General features: G+C 47.4%; 2 protein-coding genes across 2 annotated transcripts; one reads left to right on the plus strand and one right to left on the minus strand.

Moving 5' to 3' along the window:
• Positions 1 to 4,535: 4,535 nt before the first annotated feature.
• Positions 4,536 to 6,344, minus strand: LOC114698874 (major allergen I polypeptide chain 1). The gene is made up of 3 exons (XM_028877716.2): positions 6,258 to 6,344; positions 5,556 to 5,743; positions 4,536 to 4,699 (listed from the first exon to the last, which is right to left on the minus strand). The coding sequence occupies exons 1-3, from the start codon at positions 6,316 to 6,318 to the stop codon at positions 4,670 to 4,672; spliced, it is 279 nt and encodes a 92-aa protein (XP_028733549.1). The 5' UTR covers positions 6,319 to 6,344; the 3' UTR covers positions 4,536 to 4,669.
• Positions 6,345 to 13,582: 7,238 nt separating this feature from the next.
• Positions 13,583 to 15,784, plus strand: LOC114698881 (androgen-binding protein homolog). The gene is made up of 3 exons (XM_037204327.1): positions 13,583 to 13,682; positions 14,160 to 14,341; positions 15,559 to 15,784. The coding sequence occupies exons 1-3, from the start codon at positions 13,622 to 13,624 to the stop codon at positions 15,652 to 15,654; spliced, it is 339 nt and encodes a 112-aa protein (XP_037060222.1). The 5' UTR covers positions 13,583 to 13,621; the 3' UTR covers positions 15,655 to 15,784.
• Positions 15,785 to 22,700: the final 6,916 nt, after the last annotated feature.

The raw sequence follows: 22,700 nt of genomic DNA on the forward strand, positions 1-22,700 counted from the left end.
TCTTGAGTATTTTTTATAAAATCTTAAAAAGAGGATTCTTTTTTTATAGATCCCAAGTAACACGTTAATGCAACTTGTCAATTATTAACAGTGTGGATCAAATAATTTACCTGCATTTTATTTAGTGGGAAAATAATTTTGTAAAATAAGAGATTATTTTTTATGAGTTTTTATCCTAGCAACCACATTATTTAATAAGCTAACAACCCAGTCTATTTCAGGTGTTACATTTTTAAGAATTTAACAAAGAATTTCTAGAAAGCAACTTAAAGAGCAGAGCCAATTCTCAGTAATGATCAACAGACACAAGCATACCCAATATATAGTTTAAATTATGAATCCTGTTCCTTCAGTTTATCTACCATGAAAATCAAACATTCATCCAAACATTTATTAGACAAGCAAAAGAGAAGAGAACATTCTCTGTACAATGAATGGTTAATATCTCTGGGAATCCAAACAGCATCCACTTAGCATTCCATGTCCTGACCACAACCATTCTTCACCAGAAGTTGGGCCCATTTAGACTTCCTCTTTCTCACATAAGAGACTACTAATAATGAGTTATTCCCATCATTAGGGAAAAGCAGAACACATTTCCCACGAAGGGATCTTTAATATTGAGTTATTCCCCCTCTGAGGGGAAAATAAAAAGCATTTAAACCAGAGTTAAGCAAACAGACGCGGCAGTTCTAAGCTCTGGGCCTGCCGTTGAGGCTGCAGAGGTGAGCCCACCTGAGGTGAGCCCACCTGGTGATTCTGTGTGATTCAGATGACGCCACTCTGTGCTGGCAGCCAGAAAGAGCTCAGAGTTTAGCTATCCTGAAATTTTTTAGATAGGAAAGAGCCTTTTCTTCCTGTATTTCTACTGGGAAGAGGCTTTTTTCTTTTCTTTATTTTTCTTTTATGGGGTCTTTTAATCTTTAGGCCTAGTTTTAATATTTTTTTCCCTTTTTACTGGGAAAATCCTTTTTTCTTGATTAAACATTTTTCTCTTTAACATTGAGAAATTTCCTTTCCTTCCCTCTTCTCTATTGGGAAGATTTCCTTTTTTATTTTCTTTCTTTGCTTTTTTTTTCTACCGAAAAAGGTCTTTTCCCTTGATTTACTTTCTGTCTCAGGAGCCATTCTATTTCTATCTTTAAAAATTGTACAGTTACCACTTTTTCTTTTGACAAGCATTTAGCAACTGTACATTTTGTTGCTCCTGAGATGGGGAGTTTAAATTCCCCATGACCCTGCTGATCCTGGAGTCCTCTTACCCTGAGAATGCTTCCCTCCAGTTCTTAAGATGGCCACCTCCTCTGTCCTTCTTCAAGCCATGCATTGGGGGCCAATTTTCGAGACACAAGTGCCTGGGTTCACATGTGTCCATTGAATGAAGACCCAGAGGCACCTTAAGAATGAATCCAGCCTTGTGAAGTCGCAGGGGGATTCAGTCTCTAAGGACTGAAAACTTTCCTTTTGCCCCCAGGGCGTTTTTATTTTTCTCCATATTTACACTTTAGCCAGTTGATTTTCATATGTTTGAAACCAAAGATGGCTTAGGGCTAGGTGCTACTCTCTGGAGCCAGGCCAGAAGTAGCCCAGCAGGAATGCCAGTGCCCCACAACAGAAGTCCAATGAATTTTGTTGGGGTCACTTACAGGAGCAGAAATGACTCACAGACGGCTGCATCACCAAAGCCCACCCAGCATGGGTGACAGCTCACACAGCTGGGACCTGGAGCCCAGGGCACAGCTTAGAATGTTGGCTTGGCTGGCAGACACTGAGAGACTTGGAGGGTCGTATACTCCTGACTCTTGCTGACCCCAGATAGTTCTGACTGTACAGGTCGGAGAGCCCAGTGAGAAGGGGAAGCGGCAGAAGCTAAAGTCAGTCTGGTGCAAGTCCCTGGAGAGCTGTGTGGGAGGGGAGCATGTGTGTTCTAGTGACGACACACTGCCAGTCACTCGTGTCCTCCTCAGCCTTGGATGTCTCACCCATGACACTTGCACACTCATCCGCCTAAGACCAGGCCTACCTAACCCATCTACCAATCTCCCCGGAAGCCTGAGATTCTTAGTGTTTATAGATAGAGCTGTGTGATTAAGTGTCGGAGCCTGCCGACAGAGGCGTGCAGATTGTAGAGACAATGAAGAAGACAGAAAAGAGTCGAGAGGTCTGCCGGTCAGCGCCGCACAGCCCCGAGTTTATTTCACAGCCAGCTTATACACATTTTGAAGGACAGAGGTAGAACAATGCACAGCACAGGCATTCAGCCACTATCTATCCTGCCTTGCATCAAGTAGCAGGCAGTTTCCTTTTCTATCTCAATGTACCTCCGGCTGGCATCAGCAGTCTGCGTCTAGCTAGATAGTGTGTTCCTTCCTGTGGGCTAATCAGGACTTTCTCACAGCCCTGGAGCAAGCAAGCTTTAACTCTACTGACTCAGAATAGACTTCAGATTCAAACTGGGAAACTGAGTCAGTTGTGGGCTCCCACAGTTAAGTCCAAGACAAGCTTGGCAAGTGTTGTGAGCTGAGCCAGGCCCCAGAGGGAGAAGCCCTGAGTTTTTAAATCTGTAGAAAGAAGCATGGTGGGATAGCCTCCTGTGCCCCACATGGGGAGTGAGAGAGTTGGCCCAGAGCGTCTCGGGAGCCCCTAGTCTGCCCTGAGCTCCTGCAGAGAGAGGCAGAAGGCCCCTTCAGAAGCTCGCTCCAACCGGATGCTTGTGAGCTGGAGTAGTGATCCCAGACATCAGGCCTTAGCCTGTGCAGGATGGCCTCCTGTTGAGCTGTTTGGTTTGGATATAGTTTCCTTGTGTCCCCTAAGAGTTCATGAGCTGGAAACTTGGTCCTCAGTGTGGTGGCGTGAGAGATGGTGGCGTGTGTATGAGGGGAGACAATTGGGAGGCGATCAGGCCACAGGGGTGTTGCCCTGGGAGGGACTAATGCTGCAGACTGGTTGAGTAGGTCCCCTGTATGAGGGCTGGAGACCACCCGTACACTGACATGGCCATGTGACCAGCGCTGTCTGCTGTCCCTCTGCCACATGCAGTCAGGGCGTCCTCATCAGAGACTAAACAGATGAGACTGCAGGACTTTGGACCTGGAGCCTTCAAAATGATGACATTTTCCCTTATACTCCACCTTGGGTATTTTATCACAGCCTTATAAAAAATAATAATATACCCAACTCTTCCCCGGGGCATACCTCCCAGGGAACTAGAGGACCTGCATCCCTGGGGTTTCCCATAAGCCTTAGCATTGTGAGAACCCTAGACATATCTTTCTGAATAGAGCCTGGAGGTATGAGCCCAAACTCACATGAGGACATGACTCACTGATGGATCAGTAAGGCCCGAGGACTGGCCATAAGACAACTATTTGGTGACTGATGTAGGAAAAGGCTTACTGCCATGGCCACAGAGCAGAGCCACAGTATGAGTTCTGAAGCTCAGGGACCCCAAGTCCCCACTAGGCGTAATGTCCAATGGGGAGGTAGCTGGGTTCAGAACTGGGTATTGGCACTAGGATAAGCTGCCAGGTCCTACACCTATTTTAAAACTGGCCCTTTGGTGAGACAGTTGATTGGCTTGATCAGTTTGGGAGGCAACTAGGCAGTGGGACCGAGTCCTGTGCTCATTGCATGAGTTGGCTGTTTGAAACCTGGAGCTTATGCAGGGACACTTGGCTCAGTCTGGGAGGAAGGGACTGGACCTGCCTGGACTGAGTCTACCAGGTTGATCGCAGTCCTCGGGGGAGGACTTGTCCTGGAGGAAGTGGGAATGGGGGGTAGGCTGGGGGTTAGGGGAGGGGGTGGGAGGGGGGAGAATAGGGAACCCATGGCTGATATGTAGAACTGAACGGTATTGTAAAATAATATATATATATATATATATATATATATATATATATATATATATATATATAAATACTGGCCCTTTGTTCTTGCTTCTGCCAGGGGTGTGAAGCCTCACTACAGCCTTGGAGATAGGGAGCTTTGTTCTTTGTCTCCTCTCTGCCCAGACAAGGTCTCTCTGTATAGCCCCCGCTGTCCTGGAACTCACTCTGTAGACCAGGCTGGCCTTGAACTCCTCCTGCCTCTGTCTCCTGAGTGAAATGCTGGGATTAAAGGCGTGCTCCACCACCGCCTGGTTGAGATAGGGAGTTCTAGTCTTGTTTTATAGATGGGACACAGACGCCCAGAGAAGCACTGTGAAGCACATGCACTACACCGTTGGCCCATGTCCCCAGCAGTGGGCAGAAGGGACAGGTTTTGCTGTCAGGAGCCTGTGTGATCCTCCGTAGACTTTTAGCCTCTCTGGTCCTTCACTGTTTCACGTTCCTGGGGAGTTCAATCGGGGAAGTCACGTATGTGCCCTATGGACCCTGGTCTAAGAAAGTGACAGAACTCTGGCTGTGGTGACTGTCTCTGCAGGGGCATTTGGGCAGTGCTGAAACTGAGCGGTGACAGCTCAAAGTCCCATCGGTTGTCCCTGCCACATCCTCCAACCCAATCGTTGCCCAATCTCACATCCCAACAGTCCAGGCTCCCCTGTGAATTGCAAGGCTTTTATTGTTGGAATCCTGTTTTTAGACACCTGGAGGGGAGGGGTAGGCTTGCTGCATCTAGGCAGGTGAGCAGGCAAGTGGCTTCCTTGAGTCTTCTGGCAAAGATAAATTCATCAACACGCTTCCGAAGCTTCTATTTTCTTCTGCAAAGAGAAAGCCGGGGAGGCCTCAGAGGTGAAGGAGATCTCACCAATCATTCCCGGGGCACCTCTTGGGGGGACCTACAGCCCGTGTGCCATAGTTCATGGGACTGACCAGGCTCAGGGAGCCACCTCTTCACCCTGTGTCCATCAAACCACGTGCAGGCAAGCCTTGTAAAGAGCCTCCAATCCAGCCTGATGGGAAGAGCCAGCCGCCCTTCGGGACACCCTGGGCACATGTGGGACAGAATGGAGGAGCAGCTGGGGAGGACCTCCCGGGGCTCTAGGGGGACCTGAGGGCAGCTGCAGCCCCACAAGTGAACTGATCCCTGTCACGTGATGACCCTCAGACACATGCAGCTGAGGTGGTGACTTAACCCTGCTAGTACTAGTGATGAAAGGGGATTCAACTAGATTCTCCACCTGAGTGTCCCAGGCCTGGATTCTACACAGTGACCTTGGAGGTCCAGAGGACACGAAAAAGATGAGTGTCTTGGGGGTGCAGTGGTAGACTTGAAAAGTTAGGATAAAAGATCCAGGCTGGGGAAGGGACACCAGGCCCTGTGCTGGTGTGGCTGGACTCGGGAGGCTGGGCCAGAAAGGCTGATGGAGGCCACGTGGTGGTGTGGGGCAGGGATCCTGGAGGGCCCAGTCTGGCTCAGCTGAACTGAAGAGCCAGGCCCAGCTGAGGCCGCCTAGTGTCCCTTCCTGCCCCAACCTCATGAAATTCTCAGTCGGGAGAGTCATATTTCTCGATTCACAGAGAAGCCGAGGTGGAAGGGAGGCATAGTCTCCATCCCTCACCTGGGGTGAGCAGGTCGGCAGACAGGCTCCCGGGCCAGACACATAGAGAACTCACCAGCAAACTCTTTATACTCTCCTTGTCTTCCTCTGTCAACTTGTTATCAGCGCATTTCTTCAGCTTTTCAGCGTTTTTCAGTGTGGCAGGGTCCTCCTTGTATTGTTTAATGAAGTCGACATAGTCAGTCACAGACTGGTCGAGAAAAATTGTAAAGTCTTCTTCTATAGCTGGGCAAATGCCGCAGTCTGGAACACAAAGAAAAGGAGATCCTGCCTTGAAAGCCTTGAATCAGAACACACACACGGACACACACACACACACACACACACACACACACACACACACACGGACACACACGGACACACACACAGACACACACACGGACACGGACACATGGACACAGACTGACACACACACATACAAACACACACAGATACACACGGACACACACACACACATGGACACACACGGACACACACACACAGACACACACACACATGGAACACACGGACACAAACACACACACGGACACAGACACACACACAAATGCACACAGACACAGACACACACAGACACACATAAACACATACACACAAATGCACACACACACACACACAAACACACACAGACATACACACTCACACACACACACACTGACACACATACACACACATACACACACACCCCCATCTTTCCTGGGAAGTGAAGGTTGAGAGCCCTGGAGACCCTCACCCCTGACACCCACACCCTAGTACCCACTTCCCCCAGATGTCAGGAGCAGGACAAACCCAAGCACCACAAGAGCACCGGAGAGCTTCATGGTAACTGTGGCAGGCGCCCCTGCCCAGCTCTGGCCCCTTTATAAGTGCCCTGGGATGCTCCGTGGGGAGGAGGGGCCTGGCTCTGAGCCCCTCCGGGCTCCTCCCACACACAGCCTGGAATCCCTGGGGCTGTGTCAGGGGCAGGTGTGTGTTTTGGCTGCAGGATAAGATCCTGGTCAACAAAGGGCCCTGGCTCAGTTGGTCCCTTCTTAGTGTTCTGCTTAAGGTCACATGTCATGTGACCAAAGGAACTGATGACTAGGGAGGGGGCAAATGGCCCTCAATCAGGCCTCCAGAGTGAGGCCTGTCCCCCGGTCACACCAGGGAACTCAATGTTTACCTAAAGGCTTCCCTAGCAGGCCATGTCTAGGACAGGCCAGATCACAGACCCCTTGGAGACCCTGCACTGTGGCGTCCCTGCCCCCATCTGCCCCTGGCTCCCTGGCTTCAGTGAGCCATCTCCAGCCCTCACGTCCTGCTGTGCAGTCATCCCTCAGCTGGATCTCTCCTTTGTTGTGGTTCTTTGTTTGGAGACAGGGTCTCTACACATAGTCCCGGCTGTCCTGGAACTCCAGCAGAAGACCAGGCTGGCCTTGAACACAGTGCTGGGATTAAAGGCCACCCAGCTAAGCCTACCTCTTAAGCCCTTGTTGAGACAGGATCTTGCCCAGGTGAGTCTTGAGTTCATAATCCTCCTGAGAATGGTGTGTGTGTGTGTGTGTGGTGTTTGTGTGTGTGGTGTGTGTATGTATGTGAGTGGTGTGTGTTTGTGTGTATGTTTGTGTGTGTGTGTGTGTGTGTGTGTAAACTGAGCTTTCTCTCAGCCTGGTGGTAAGCACTGCTAAAATCCACTAATAACTGCCTGGTGTGGTATCAAACACTTTCAACCCCAGCACTCAGGAGGCAGAGGCAGGTGGACCTCAGTGAATTTGAGGTCACTCCGGTCCACTCAGGGAGTCCAGAGCGGCCAGAATTACCCGGGGAGACCCTGTTAATAACCGCCATCAGTGCGTTCTCTCGTTCACACTGCACGCGCATCCTGTCCATTTCCTCATGACTAAGCAAAGGTATTTCGGTGTGGAGCTTCAGAGCCCTACCTGACCACTGCCGGACTCTGTCTGCTGCTCAGGCGGCTTTGACTCTCCGTCAAAAAGCCAGCATGACTGCCTCGGTGCCAGCACCGGCCAGTTTGAATGCCCAACAGACACCTTGGGAAAACTAGCGGGCCGTCTCAGCTGGTACCCTGGCCTCTGAAGGCATGCCTCTGGCTGGCTGGTTCAGAGTGCCTAGCAGGGGAGAGGGAAGCACTCCCCTCCCCTCAATGCCCTAGTGGAGGGTTTGCTGAGAGGCGGGCTGCGCTCCCGTGTCCCTCCAGCCCATGGCAGCAGCTGCTCAGGCGCATCCACTTGACTGGGAGACAAACTTGCACTCTGTCCCCTGGGACTGCCATTTGGGGCCTCATGGAAGTCTTCTGTTGAGCGGTCTTTTCCTAGCCCTACTTTCAGTGGTGTGGCCTGGACAGACAGCGATGGACAAGGAGGCAGCAGGCAGTGGAGCAGAGGCTGAGGCAGGGGAGTGACAGCGAGTGGCTGGATGTGTGGTAGCTGAAACATTTGACTGGGGACAGGGCAGGAAGGGGAAGCGTCGCAGCAAGAGGGCAGAGAGCAGAGTCTGAGGAAGGAGGGAGGGTGCAGAAGACAGCATGGAAACTTCCGGCCGTTTGCCAGCAGAGGCCCAGGGAGCTGGGACCGACGCCCACCCGTGGTGCTCTGGGTCCACGCTCGTGGGAGGCCTGTTCATGAGAGGGTTCCACCTGCTGCTGCTCCCACCTTCCAGCTGCTTCTGCTCACCGCTGTGACACCTGGGGGTAAAGGAAGCAGCCCGGGCCAGCACCTGGAGAGCGCCCCCTCCCCCACCCCCATTTTCTATCTCTGAGCAAGGGATCCCAGACAGCTAACCTGCCTCGGCCTCCACAGGGGGGATTTGGACTCTGCCAGTCACCTGAGCACTCTGTGTGCCCCTGAAACTAGAACTCATCGTTTACCTGGCCTGTTCGTCACCCAGAGCACCTCTCTACCAGGGAGGACACCTTTCCCTGCAAGGATGACCCCCGTGAGAACCAGGGCCTCCGTTTAGACGCTCTGCCTCACGGATGCGCTTGTCCCTCACCTGGCTGTGAGATGTGGCGCTTCATTCCTCAGACTGCATCCAAACCCACCCTATCAGAGGGACAGCCTGCTATGGTCTCAACACGGCCAGGCCACACCAAAACCCACCTGGAGCTGAGGGCCGGTGTGTGGTGGTGGTCGGAAATCTTGTGGGGCCTCTGCTCTCCCACTGTCTTCCACCACCACCCCATCTCCCAACCCCCCCACACCCCTTCTGCTCTGCACCGTGAGTTCAGACAGTGCCAGGCAGTGGCTAGATGTGGCTGCTCTACCTTGGACCAAATTAACTTCTTTCCCACATACACGACCTAGTCCTGGGTGTTTTGTCATAGCAACGGGACACAGATTACACCACTGTAGTACACACGGATCTCTGGTGACTAAGAACACAGCCAGCCTCCACACAGCACTGGACTCTAAACCCTGACCCCTTCCCTGGCGCGTCCTGCACTGGTGTCCCTTAGATGTCTAAGGGCGCAGGGGAACAAGGCATGTGACAGTCTCTTTATCCCAGGGACACCATATTGGAGGTCTCCACAAATGCTGGTTAGATGGCCAAAGGGCTTCCCTCAAGTCTGTAACACGACCATCCTTAAAACATGACACCCTGTCTCAGCCGGGCGGTGGTGGCGCACGCCTTTAATCCCAGCACTCGGGAGGCAGAGGCAGTCGGATCTCTGTGAGTTTGAGGCCAGCCTGGGCTACCAAGTGAGTTCCAGGAAAGGTGCAAAGCTACACAGAGAAACCCTGTCTCGAAAAACCAGAAAAAAAAAAAAAAAAAAAAAAAAAAAACCATGAGACAAAGAGTAACTTTCCACGTAGCCCAGGCTGGCCAAAACTCTCAACCTCCCTGCCCCCACCTCCCAATTCATGTTATATAAGTGCTTATGTAATTTGGCCAGTATTAATTTTTAAAAGTAAAGATTCTAAGTGTTTTGGTAAGTCAGAACTAAGTAGTTGTTGTTAAAGGCACTTGACTGTCACTTTCTTTCCATCAGCGGTGACAGATGAAGTTTACTGAAGACTTAGAGAGGCATAAGCCTTCTGACTTACTGGTCAGCCAAACCGGATCTGCATCCGGTATCTGTTTTGGCAAAGAGGTGCCAAGCACTAAGACCCACTTGTGAGCTGTCACTTTGTCCTCTGGTCCTTGTTTTTATGACCTTGCAGGTCCCGCGGACTGCTGAGGCCTGTGCCATATGCTGTGGCCTTTCTCCTTCTTGGCAGTATAGGATTGGAGACAAGGACGGCACTGTGCTAGTCTGCAGAGCTGCATTAGGCTTTTGTAGATCAAGAGGTTAAGTGCCTTGCCCCCGCATGTCAGAGGACACATGATGTCTACACATTTCTCCATGATTGGAACTGCTCATTGAACCATTATATTCTGTTACCAGATGTCTTTACTGTCTTCCCATCTCCTCACATTTTCCTATTTGTGTGCTTATGTGTGTGTGTGCTTGTGTGTGTGTATGTGTTTGTGTGTGTGTGCATGTGTGTGTGTCGACCCGTGCATATGTTCATTTGTGTTGTGGTTACATGGTGTGCTGGCTAGTTTTATGTCAACTTGACACAAGCTAAAGTCATCAGAGAGGAAGTAACTTCAGCTAAGAACATACCTCCTCCTGGTAGTGATGGGCCACGCCTTTAATCCCAGCATTTTGGAAGCAGAGGCAGGCAGATCTTTTTGAGTTTGAGGCCAACATGGCCTACAGAGAGATTCACTACAGCCAGGCCTCACAGAGAAACTCTGTCTCCAAAAGCCAAAAACCAAAACAAACCAAATCAAACCATAAAAAAAATAACAAAGAAAGAAAAAAGAACAAAAGAAAATGCTTCCATAAGTTTGGACTGCAGGCAAGCCTGTAAGGCATTCTCTCTCTCTCTCTCTCTCTCTCTCTCTCTCTCTCTCTCTCTCTCTCTCTCTCTCTTTCTCTCTCCAAACAAGAGAGGGTCTGTGTAGCCCTGTCTGTCCTCCAACTTACTCTGTAGATCTCTGTCTCAGAGATCCACCTGTCTTTACCTCCCAAGCAATGGGATTAAAGGCATGCACTACCTACCACCCCCTGGCCAGGCATTTCCTTAATTAGTGATCGATGAGGAAGGGGCCCAGGCCATTGTGGGTGGTGCCATTTCTGGACAGGTGGTCCTGGGTTCTATAAGAAAGCAGGCAAGCAAGCCATAGCAAACAAGCCAGTAAGCAGCGCCCCCATGGCCTCTGCATCTGCTCCTGCCTCCAGGCTCCTGCCCTGCCTGAGTTCATGTGCTGACTTCCATGATGAATGGAGATATGGAAGTACAAGCTGAATAAACCTTTTCCTGCTTAGTTTGCTTTTGATCATGGTATTTTATCACAGCAATAGTAATCTTTTAAATTATTTCTTTATTTTTGTTTTTTGAGACAAGGTTTCTCTGTGTAGCCCTGACTATCCTTGAACTCACTCTGTAGAACAGGCTGGCTTCCAACTCACAGAGATCTGCCTACCTCTGCCCCAGAGGGCTGGAATTAAAGGTGTAGACCACCACAACTGGCTGGGCAATAGTGATCTTAACTAAGACACATGGCATACATGTGTATGTGCACATGGCAGCCAGAGTCACACAAATGACTTGAGCCGCTCCCCATCATATAAATATATGTTTGTGTGTATATGTGTGTGTGTACATATATACACACATACATATTTTATACACTTATTTCTGCTTTTTAAAAAGGTTTTGTTTATTTTTGTTTTATGTGCATGGAGATTTTGCCTGAATGAATGTCTTATACACTATGTGTCCAGTGCCTGTGGAGGCCAGAGGAAGGTGTTGGGTCCTCTGGAACTCGAGTTGTTAGCTGCCATGTGGGTGCTCAGTCCTCTTAATAGCTGACCACCTTATAGTTTTTGAGACAGGGTCTCTTATTGAACCTGGAGTTTGCTAATTTGGCTAGACAGACTGGCCAGTGAGGCCCAGGGGTGGACTTACTCCCTAGGGCTGTGATTACCGGGTGCGCCATTGTCCCTGGCTTTCCTCCTGGGTCTGGGGATTGAAGTTTATGAAGCAAACATTTTACTGACTGGACCATCCTCCAGCTCACCTTGCTTCTTCCTTTGGAAACATGTAACTCACACTGAAGGACTAAGGGAGGAAAACTCCCCTCCTGAGAGGAGCATCTACAAATACTCAGTTTCTTCTGTAAGAACACTGTCTTTCATTCCTGCTTGTTTATCTGCTCACCAACCATTCACACCAGCATGGATTCATATATTATTTTACAATTATATTATATTCCAATATGATGTTATTTAGTTTGTTGTTCAAATTGTTTGATAACTGACCATTAGGAACTTGTTACTTCCTTGTGACAGTTTCCGTGTGTGTGTGTGTGTGTGTGTGTGTGTGTGTGTGTGTGTGAGAGAGAGAGAGAGAGAGAGAGAGAGAGAGAGAGAGAGAGAGAGAAAGAGAGAACAATTTACAGGAAGTCAGTTCTCTTCACTACCATGTGGGTTCTGGGATTTGAACTCAGGGCACCAGGCTTAGTGGCAAGCACCTTTAATCACTGAGCTACCTCAACAGCCTTCCAGCCTATTTTTTGAGACAGATCTCTTATAGAACCCGGAGCTCACGGGATTAGTGGTGTGTGCCACCACACTCACCTCTTTTCAGGGGTCCTGGGGATCTGAACTCAGGTCCTGAGGCTTGCACAAAGAGCACTTTACTGTCTAAGCCGTCTCCTTAGTCATCTGAGTTTTTGTGTGTGGTGCTGTGGATTAACCTCAGGGCTTTGCACATGCCAAAAAATACTCCACTAATGTATTGTTGAACTAGTGATGAAATTCCAGAGAAGATGCAACTTTCAGCTTACAGTTTGAAGGGACACAGTCCATCATGGTGGGGTAGGCGCGGTGCAGGAACTGGACGCGCTTGATCACATCTACAATCAGGAAGCAGAGACGTGATTGTTAGGCTTGCTTTCTCCTTTCCACTCATCTATGACCCTGGTCCACGCTGCCCACATCAATTAACCTAGCCTGAAAACTCCCACAGAGACAGAGCTTTTTCTATGGTGACTCTAAATCCAGTCAGGATGACCATCAAGAAAGCCATCACACACTGCAAGCTTCCTGTGTCCAGGAATGATTCCCACAATACCCAGCTGACAATCTCCTTTGTGCTCAAAAGTCTTTCTGAGGGTGGTAGGTTGATTTGAACTTGAGACAATCCACACAAACAGCACTGCCTGTGGACATGGAGTACTCTAGTTTATAGTCGGCCTGTGGGACTGTGTGGACGGAGAGTTCATGGCACAGGGATGAATCCTTCCCTCTGCTCACTGCTCTCACCACATGGACTGTACTGCTGGAACCTCTTGGAGACCTGCTCACTGGTCGAGGACAAGGACAAGAGAAGGACAACAGGAATGAGCTACCGTGGCAGGGAAGGGAGTGTGCAGCATGATGGGTTGGTAGTGCACAAACATCACCTGCCCTGAGGATATGCACACGACCACAACACAGGCTCTACCCAGGCTGGGAGTCACTAAAAGCCCAGATGGTGCCCCCATGTCCTCAGAGGTCCATTCCAAAGGCTGCAGCAGCCAAGATGTCCAAGGGGACCAGGTATGGCCCCCGATACACACACTCTGCTCAGATCCTGAACTCAGGCAGGTGCAGTATTGTTGTGGGCTGTTGGCTGCCCACAGTGACAGAAATCCTCCTCGACTCGTGTGTTTCCACTTCCAAGCTTGAAGAGGACATGCTTGGAGTCAGGAGAGGCGAGGAGGACTGTGACCAGGAAGCAGAGGTGACAGTCGGGGCCACTAAACCAGGCATTTGGCTCAGCATGTGCCTGCTTAGAAAGGTCAGCTCTAACTGTCTTTGGCAAAGATACAACCATTTTTTGTTCAGAAACTGATGACATCAGGATGTCTCCAGCCATTTGTTCTTCAGAGTGGGAGGGGCTCCTGTGCTCACTCCCCCATGCACGTGGGGAGGGGATCCATAGGTGCCAGGTTCTTGCCCAAAGGCATTTGGAACTCCTGGGAGGCAGGGTTGGGGTAGGTGGGATGGAGGTGGGCGGGACTGGCTCAGGGAGACAGTAGTTCATAAGGTAGCAGGATCTGCTCTGAGAGGAGCATTTAGCACTCTGCACCATGAAGGGGACGCTGCTTGTGCTGGCCTTGCTGGTGACCGGGGAGCTGGGCTTCCAGACAAGTGAGAATGGGAACAGACAGCCTTTCTGACCTTGCTTACCCCATCTCACTTCCATAGAGGTCTCTAAGCAGTGCCCTGAGGCAGATCTAGGGGGTCCCTGGGAGGTCACCAGCCAGGAGTCCTGCAGAAGACCCTTGCAGCTCCCTGCTCTGGACTGCGACAGTTAGGGTGGGTGGGATGGGGAGACAGAGGTGTGGTGGTGATGATGGGTCTTAGCTGAAGGCACAGTTGAAGCTGAGTCATGTGTGGGACTCATGTGAAGGTCACATATGCAGGCTGGTACACTCAGATATATATCCCCTTCTGCTGGGAGTGTTGTCTCGTGGAAACTGTGCTGTGTCTGGGAGGCAGCAGCCTTTGGGAGGGCAGGACTGTGTGGAATGTCAGCTAGCACATTTGTAGATGTGAGAAACCCTGAGCCTCCTCTTCTGCCAGCATGGGGCTCCTTTAATGATGTTCTTCTGTCTTTGTTTGCAGCGGAAGCATGTATTACTTTCTTTGAAGCCTTTACTGGAATGGCCATTGGAAACAAAGCACTAATGAATCTCATCCTTACCAAATTTGAACCTACTGGCCAGGAGAGGGAGGCTTTTGAAAAACTCCAGGAATGCTACAATGGGTTAGGACTGAGGGGCAAATTGCTGGATGCCAGAGTTATGGTAACTTCCCCCTCCCCCCACACCCCCATGCAGCATATGGTAGAATGCTGTGTACAAATGATCCATGCAGTCAGTAATGTGTGTCAGGGGATAGACAAAGGAGCACTCAAGCCCTTGCCCACGCTATCACATGTCAATGCAGCATGCCTGGTACACATCCTGCCTGTTCTATGCAAGTTCCTGCAACTCACTCCCACACGATGGGTAAACAGGGGTTCTCACCCACAGCAGGACAGTCCTTGGTGTGGCTTCTGCACGGGTAGGGCACCCTCAGCTCTATGCTAGGTGCCTGAAACTTCTACTGGCCAGTGTCACCTCCTCTGGAGCCTCCCTTGACTCTTCTTCCCCTCTCAGATGGAGCCCTTCTGCCACTGGCGTCCTCAGAGCCTCAGCCAGAACCTCCCTCCATGGCTCAGATGCCACGCCCACCTCCTCCCTCCATGGCTCAGATGCCACGCCCACCTCCTCCCTCCATGGCTCAGATGCCACGCCCACCTCCTCCCTCCATGGCTCAGATGCCACCCCACCTCCTCCCTCCATGGCTCAGATGCCACGCCCACCTCCTCCCTCCATGGCTCAGATGCCACCCCCACCTCCTCCCTCCATGGCTCAGATGCCACCCCACCTCCTCCCTCCATGGCTCAGATGCCACCCCCACCTCCAGGGGGTGACTGCAGCTGCTCACCACAGCTGCTCCTTGTCTCCCTTCCGTCTCTGACTTAAGCATAGCTCGACTACACAGATGTGTGTTTTGAATAGTGCATCTCTCACTCTGTATATCCCAAAGTACTTTTATTTTGTCTGTCAGGTCCTGCAAAACCACAGAACTCTCCAAAAAAGAATTTCTTGTAACACACCACATGTATAACATGGTCATACAGCCAGTGTGCTGGACAGATGTCCTCAGGTTTTGGACATCAACAAAATACTCAGCTATCATATCCCCTCTCCTGACCTAGCCCCTATCATGCCTTCAGGTACCTTCTCCCCCTCATTGCCCTGCCTGGCCAGCGTGGCCTCTCAGCCTTGCTCCTGATAGCTGCGGATGAGCTGCAGCTCCCTTGGGCCAGAGTCTGTAGCTGGAGTCCTGAATCACTGCAGGAATTTTCTTCCCTGTGGATAAGGAGCAGCCTCAGCATGGGTGACTGGGGCACCCTGCTGAGGTCTGCACCTTGCCTGTAACCACCTCTGCCCCTTTCTGTCTTCTTGTTTTCCAGGAAGCCATCCTCCTCAGCCCAGAATGCAGGAATTACTATACCACAGACATCTTGGACAAAATTAAGAAACTTCTTTCCAAACTAACCTCTATGTAATATGATGGCTGATCTGGTGTCATCTGGCTGCCCTGTCCTGTGTCCCTCCTGAAGTTGGAATCCAGACACCTGTCCCCTCCTTGTCCAGTCTGTTAAGCTGATTCTAATAAACACCTGCAGCTCTGCTCTCTGCCCCGTGTCTCTGTGCTGTGCAGGAATCATGGGATGTCTTCAGATCTGGGACACAGTGAGAGAAATGACCTGTGTGGGCACTCAGAGCAGGGCGACTGCCACTGTCTGGCCAGGTGATCATGGGAAAGTCATTGCAGCCTTTTTTGTTGCTGTGTAGACCAGGCTGGCCTTGAACTCACAGAGATCCTGTCTCTGCCTCCCAAGTGCTGGAATGAGAGGCATCTGCCACCAGCATGCCAGGCTGACTGCAGCCTTGAGAGACTGTAAGACAGGAGTTGTCTGAGGGTACACAGCACGTAAGCAGCCACAGGCTTCACCACTCCAGGACAGAAATGAGGAGCACGGCTACTCCCTCAGGGCTTTATCTCTGGGCAGTGTGGTCAGTGACTGTGTACAAGTGATCTATGTTTTATCTATGTAAGGTGTCTTATTAAGTGTCATGTTATACAGTCAACCATCTTCTAAAACGACTTTATTTATTTTTATTTATGTCTGGTGCTCTGCCTGTGTGTGTGCTTACTCATGATATGCATGCCTGATGGCCAGAAAAAGACATCAGATCCCCTGTAACTGGAGTTACCTACAGTTAGGAGCTGCTGTGTGGGTACTGGGAACAGAACCCATGTCGTCTGGAAGAGCAAGGGATGCTCTTAACCACTGAACCACCTCTCTATCCCAGGATGCGTTTTCTTCATTAGAATATGCATCTTTATTCACTGGCAGTGTGGTTACAAACACTCTACATTAGGAGTATATAATATCTGAGAAAATCAACTGTGAAATACAAAGTAACATGAGGGGCAATTATTCAATTATGCTCAACACAGTCCTGAGGCAACATATTTGGTGAGTTGTATAAGAAACTAGAATCTCTTCATTTTGTTCAAAAAGCTCTGATATGTGAGAAGGGAGAGAGGATGTTGACATAAGGAATTACTATCTAAAGCTTTTCACATTTAAACATTTGAGATAAACAAAAATTGAGAGACTGAGCTGGGCATGGTGTCATGGTGTCCCATGCCTTTAACTCCAGGACTCAAGAGGCAGAGACAGGCAGATCTCTGTGAGTTCGAGGCCAGCCTAGTCTATAAAGCAAATTCCAGGATAGTCAGAGCGGTTACACAGAGAAACCCTATCTCAAAAGACAAAACAAAACAACAAAAACAAAAACAAACAAAGAAACAAAAAAGAGGAGAATCAAGAGAACATCCCATGGGGGAGTGGCGGGGGGTGGGGGTGTTGGGGGTGGAGCAGGGCATGCTGGCTCAGGCATGTGGAGGCAGAGGCAGGTGAGTTTGAGGCCAGCCTGGTCTACAAAGCAAGTTCCAGGACAGCCAAGGCTGTTACACAGAAAAATCCTGTCTTGAAAAATGAAACACCACCAAAACAAACACAAAAAGAAAATATCTCAACAAAGTTGCCAGAATTCTAAACACAGACAATTAGTGGAATCCTACTTATACTATGTTTCAAGAAAGCTTGGTGAGTTCCTGCTGCATCCCAGGCATTTTGGTTGCCAGGGTTACATGAAGATCCAATGAGATAAATACCATTGCCTCTGTTATGTTTGAACTGAGAGAAAACAGAGTTCATATACCTGAGATAAATAGTAACATGCGCTACATGTTGCATATAGTGATATGTGTGAAAAAGGAGAAGTTGAGGCTGGAGAGATGGCTCCATGATTAAGAGTGTTTACTGCTCTTGCAAAAGACCAGAGTTTGGTTCCCAGCTTACACTAGCCTGTTACTCCAGCTACATGGGATCTGATGCTCTCCTCTGGCCTCTTAGGAGACTTACTCAGGTGCACAACCTCTCCACTCCTTAGAGATATAATTAATAGTAAAACAAACCTTTAAATAAAAAAGAACTTTTGAGTTTAGTTTCTGAGTTTCAGGTTAAAAGAAAAATGATCTTTCTTCCCAGGGCCAGATCACATGAATTCATATGTTTGATGACTCCATTCCTTCATTGGATTTCACAATTATATCCAAAATTAATCTTCACAAAATCCCAAATCAATCTTAGATCTGATAGCACTGTCTTAACTTTGATGACTTACTCTGAGTGACATTCTACAAGCCAGTTCTGTGTTCTAATCTTATGTGTGAGAGATAGTTGTCCCCTCATAGCATCTCTGTTTTGTTCTCATGAAGCAAGCTGAGGTGCATGGTAAATGTCCATGCAAAAGTACGTGGAAAGGCATTTCCTACCACAAAAAGATGTGATCAAATAGTGTAGGACTGTACATTTCATGAGCCTTTTACCTTGGTTTAGATGTGGGGTTTTGCACACAAGAGTGGATAAATTCACACTGTACACATGAAACTTCAGATGCAGTTATATGTAATTGTTTTTTCCAACATAACATTTTTATTGATTATTTGGGAATTTCACATAATGAGCTCCATCCCAGGCTCCCAGGTTTAACCCCTCACTCTTGTGACCGCCCCCCCCAAAAGAAGAACAACTTCAAAAAAAATCTAAGTCCAATATGTGTTGCCCATATACTCACTGGTCACACTTTCAGTTACCATTCCCTTAAAGAAAACTGAGTCTGGGGCTGGAGAGATGACTGAGCAGCTGGAGGACCGGCTGCTCTTTCAGAGGATCTGAGTTGGGTTCTCAGCACCCACGTGGCAGCTCATGGCTGTCTGTAATTCCACTTCCAGAATATCCAACACCCTCAGTAGACATAAATGCAGGCAAAACAACATTGCACATAAAATAAAAATAAATTATAAAAAAACGAGAGAGAGAAAACTGAGTCCTTCTTCATCCCCACCCCTGACAGAAGCTCTCGTTTGTGGAGAGTTACACTTCAGTGTTATTATCATGGTTTTTAAGTGTTCTCTTCAATGGTTTCCTGTTTAGGCTGTTACTTTTTGGGGGGATTGGGATGGAGGCAGGGGTCTTCACAGAAGCCTTCCATGTCCCTCTTTCTCAACTGTGAGTCTGCAGTCATCAATACCTGTTAATGTAACCAACCGTCTTATTAAATAAGAAACACAGAACCAATGTAAAAGAGAAAGCCGAGAGGTCAGAGCTCAGAGCTAAAATCTCACCCTTTCTCCTGCTGTGTCCCAGCTTCTCGAAAGAGAGCTATTTCCCTGTGTGTAAGTCGTTTCATAGTCATTCTGCCTTCTCATTGGTTGTAAACCCAAACACGTGACTGCCTCGTCACTGTCTGTATGTACAGCTCCCCAGGTCTTAAAGGCGTATGTCTCCAATGCTGGCTGTATCCCTGAACACACAGAGATCTATGGGATTAAAGGCGTGCGCCACCACTGCCACACTCTGTCTATGGCTCTAATAGCTCTGACCCCCGGGCAACTTTATTTATTAACATACAATCAAAATCACATTTCAGTACAATTAGAATACCACCACATTTCCCCTTTTCTATTTTAACAACAAGAAAAAAAAGCAAAAGGTTATAACTAACATAAGAAAAACTATATACAAAAGTACAATAACTATATACAATATATACAAGTAATAAATATCTAAACAGGTATTTGACAAATTAGAGAAAATAATTCCATCTATCCTATTTTGGTAAATCCAAGATGTATCTAATGCACTTTCTATCCTAATTAATTTTCAACTATAACTAACTAATCTTCAACCATAACTAACTAATCTTCAACTCCCTCAGAGACCCAAGAAGGAAATAATATTAGCTAACAAAAATAAAAACAGGAAGTGCATGCAAGAAACTTCCAAAAAATTTGTGAGTTGACAGAAACAGCCAGCTGCCTGGGCAGTCACCTGAGGTTTCTCCGCAGTTGTGGGCATCATCTTCAGCCTATAGGCTTAGCGTATCTGACAGACTCATTTGTGAAGTAGGATGTACACAAGGTCAACAGTTCAACCTCACATTGGGTGAGAGCAGTCCACGTACCAGAAATACCTGAATTCCACTAGTGTCCTGTCATGATTCAGGATTTTAAATTCTGCAAATTGTTGACAGTTTTTGAATTCATCTGTCCATTCTTCTTGACTGTGTATATATGGCTTCATCTCAGCATCCCCTTCTTCTCCACATCCCTCTATTAAATGCCAGTCTACTATCGAAAGGTGTGAGCTTTCAGCTGCTGTTCCATTGCACAACAGAAGCCATCGGCCCTCTGCCTGTTAAGCTGCCTTCGAAGAAGTTACCTTTTCCGGATTGCGAAGGCCACTTCAGGGATGGGGCCATATTGTCCTGGCCTCAGAAGATGCCTTTTGATAAAGCCATAACCACACTTGTTTTGGCAAGAATCAGTAGTCCCTTGTTTCGTGTTCTGTCTGTCCATATTGTCCTGTTGATTCGAGGATACTTTGTTGTCCAGTGGCTAACTTTTGCCACAATGAAAGTTGACTCCATATGCAGTTTCTTCAATGCCCATATTTTCTCTGAAGTAGATTGGTACTGCCAGGAGCTGACATGTCTCAAAAAAGGAAAATTTTCTAAGTTATTAAAACATTTTAAATGCCATATTCTGTAGATCTCTGAAGGGTTTGAAGATGACCTGTCTAAAACATCTCTGCTCAATTTTTAAAACATATCTAATATGACTACAAGTTCTATTGTAATGTCTAACTACTAACTTTCATTTCTTTATATCCTACTAGTTGGTAATAATAACATTCAAGGATCAGAAAATTGCATTACATTGTTAAATGAATGGTATAAATACAATTAGAAATATACATATAGCATTTTCTAACAATATCAGTTTCAAATTTGTATACAATATAAAACAATCCAATCCAATGTAAAGTATTTAAAACTAGTAATTGTCTTTTTCTTTTCTTTCTTTCTTCCTTTCTTTTTTTTTAAATAAGAACCTTAAATCTAATCTCCTTTGCTTAGCCTTTTTCCTAACCCTTGACAACAACTTGTAACTAACCCCCCTAAACATTGAAAATTATCCCAGACCCAAAACCCATTAAAAAGACCAAAAAAACCACCCGCCCCACACCACCTCTTTGGGAATGTGGGAGTCGTATTCTTAAAATTGCTTCCTGCTGGGTATGGGCGAAGTTTTCTTTATCCTGAAAGAAAAATTTTAGGTTAATTGTCAAATTCTAGGAAAGATAACTATATCCTTCATTATCCAGTCTGTGTATAATGCCAAAGTTCAGGGTTTATCTCAAGTCTTTATTCAAGTAGTCTTTGAGACTGGATCATCTCAGCTAGTCATCTCAAAATTGCTCTGAGCACCTTGTAGTTCAAAGCTGATCTGTGGATGATGTTTGTCAGCTTAATGGTATTATTATTGTCCACATGGAATTGTTGTTGTTGTGGGGCCCCATCTTCTTTCTGGAGACTTCAGTTGATGTTAGGCCTGGCCGTGATTTCCTGCAGAAAACTGATAAGAGACTCGAACACATAGACATATATATGCAGCTAATTGAAGCCTTTTTTCTAGAATTAGTTAGTACTCTATATGACCATTCATATCTTAACAAAGTTTAAAATGTATAACATCCAAAACATCTAACACTCCTCAAACCTTTTGAAATTACTTCTCCTAGCCACGTATCATCATGCTCATCAGCCTCAACATTAATTGTTTCTCTAATCCAATCTTCCATAGGTGCAGATCTTGCCCTTAATGGCCTGATTATTCTTTTGCATGCTGCATTCGCATTCTCAAAGGCCAAAGATTCAATTATTGCCTTACCAGCTTCTGAGTCCGAGACCATTCTCTTTACTGCTGAAGCCAGTCTTTGTAAAAAATCTGTAAAAGACTCTTTTGGGCCTTGCATCACCTTTGTAAATGACTCAGATTTTTTTCCTGGTTCCTCAGCTCTGTCCCATGCATTCAAGGCTGCCGTTCAACATAAAATTAGGGTTTGGACATCATATAAACATTGTGTTTGTACTGAAGCATATTGGCCTTCTCCAATAAGCTGATCCTGGCAAACTTGTATTCCTTTATCCCTCCATTGTTTTTCTATGTTTTTAGCCTCCTCCTTAAACAAGGTCAGAAATTGAAGTCTCTGGCTGGGTTCCAGAACACCTTGTGCAAGGTCCCGCCAGTCCTGTGGTACTATCCTATTATATGTTGACCAAGAGTTTAACATTTGCTTTACATATGGGGAATGCATGCCATAAGATACTATTGCCTCCTTAAACCTTTTTAAATCCAACATTTCAATTGGAGCCCAAATATTTTGTGTAGCCATTTGATCAGGCATCTGCTGTACAGTTACAGGATAAATTAAGGGTGACTGTGTGAAAACAGGCTTTTTTTCTGTAACCTTATGATCCCGACTTGAAACAACTTCACTGTTAATTTCTTCTGTCTGAATTTTTACAGGTTTAACAAGTTCTTCTAAAGCTGTTATCCTGGCACTTAAATTGACTATCTTTTTAAATATTAAAATGAGGATTAGCATAGTGATAAGCTGCATAATTCCACCAATACTAATATTATATAGTTGTTCCATTGTCATACTGCCTAAAATTTTGAACAAAAACCAATTTTCTTCCAATGTACACATAAAACCCATTTTTTTTAATGTGGAAAAAAATTCTCTTTTAGATAGTTTCCTTTAAAATATCTGATATGTTATGACTTACCAAATCTGTGTAGAACAGTAGAAATCCGAGGGGATTTTCAAAACAGCCACCTAGTGTCCCAGGTGTAAATCCAGAGAGAGAGAGAGAGAGAGGAAAGAGAGAGAGAGAGAATGCACAAGAAAGCGTAGCCGGCTAAAGCTTAAATCCAGCCATATGTTCCCTCTTGTGCCAAGTCAAGGCTTGGGTCTGGCTTCCTTAAGCACCGACCACGTGCGTTGGCTTTACAGGCAGGGCCCTGTTCGGCAGGGCAGGTCTGAGTTGTTTGTAGCACCGGCTTTAAGCAAGCTGCTCACAGACCTAGGCCTGGGCTAAGAAGCCGCTGCTCGGACTAGGAAGCCGC

The sequence above is a fragment of the Peromyscus leucopus genome, chromosome 1 (genome assembly GCF_004664715.2).
Source record: "Peromyscus leucopus breed LL Stock chromosome 1, UCI_PerLeu_2.1, whole genome shotgun sequence".
Classification (NCBI taxonomy): Eukaryota; Metazoa; Chordata; class Mammalia; order Rodentia; family Cricetidae; genus Peromyscus; species Peromyscus leucopus.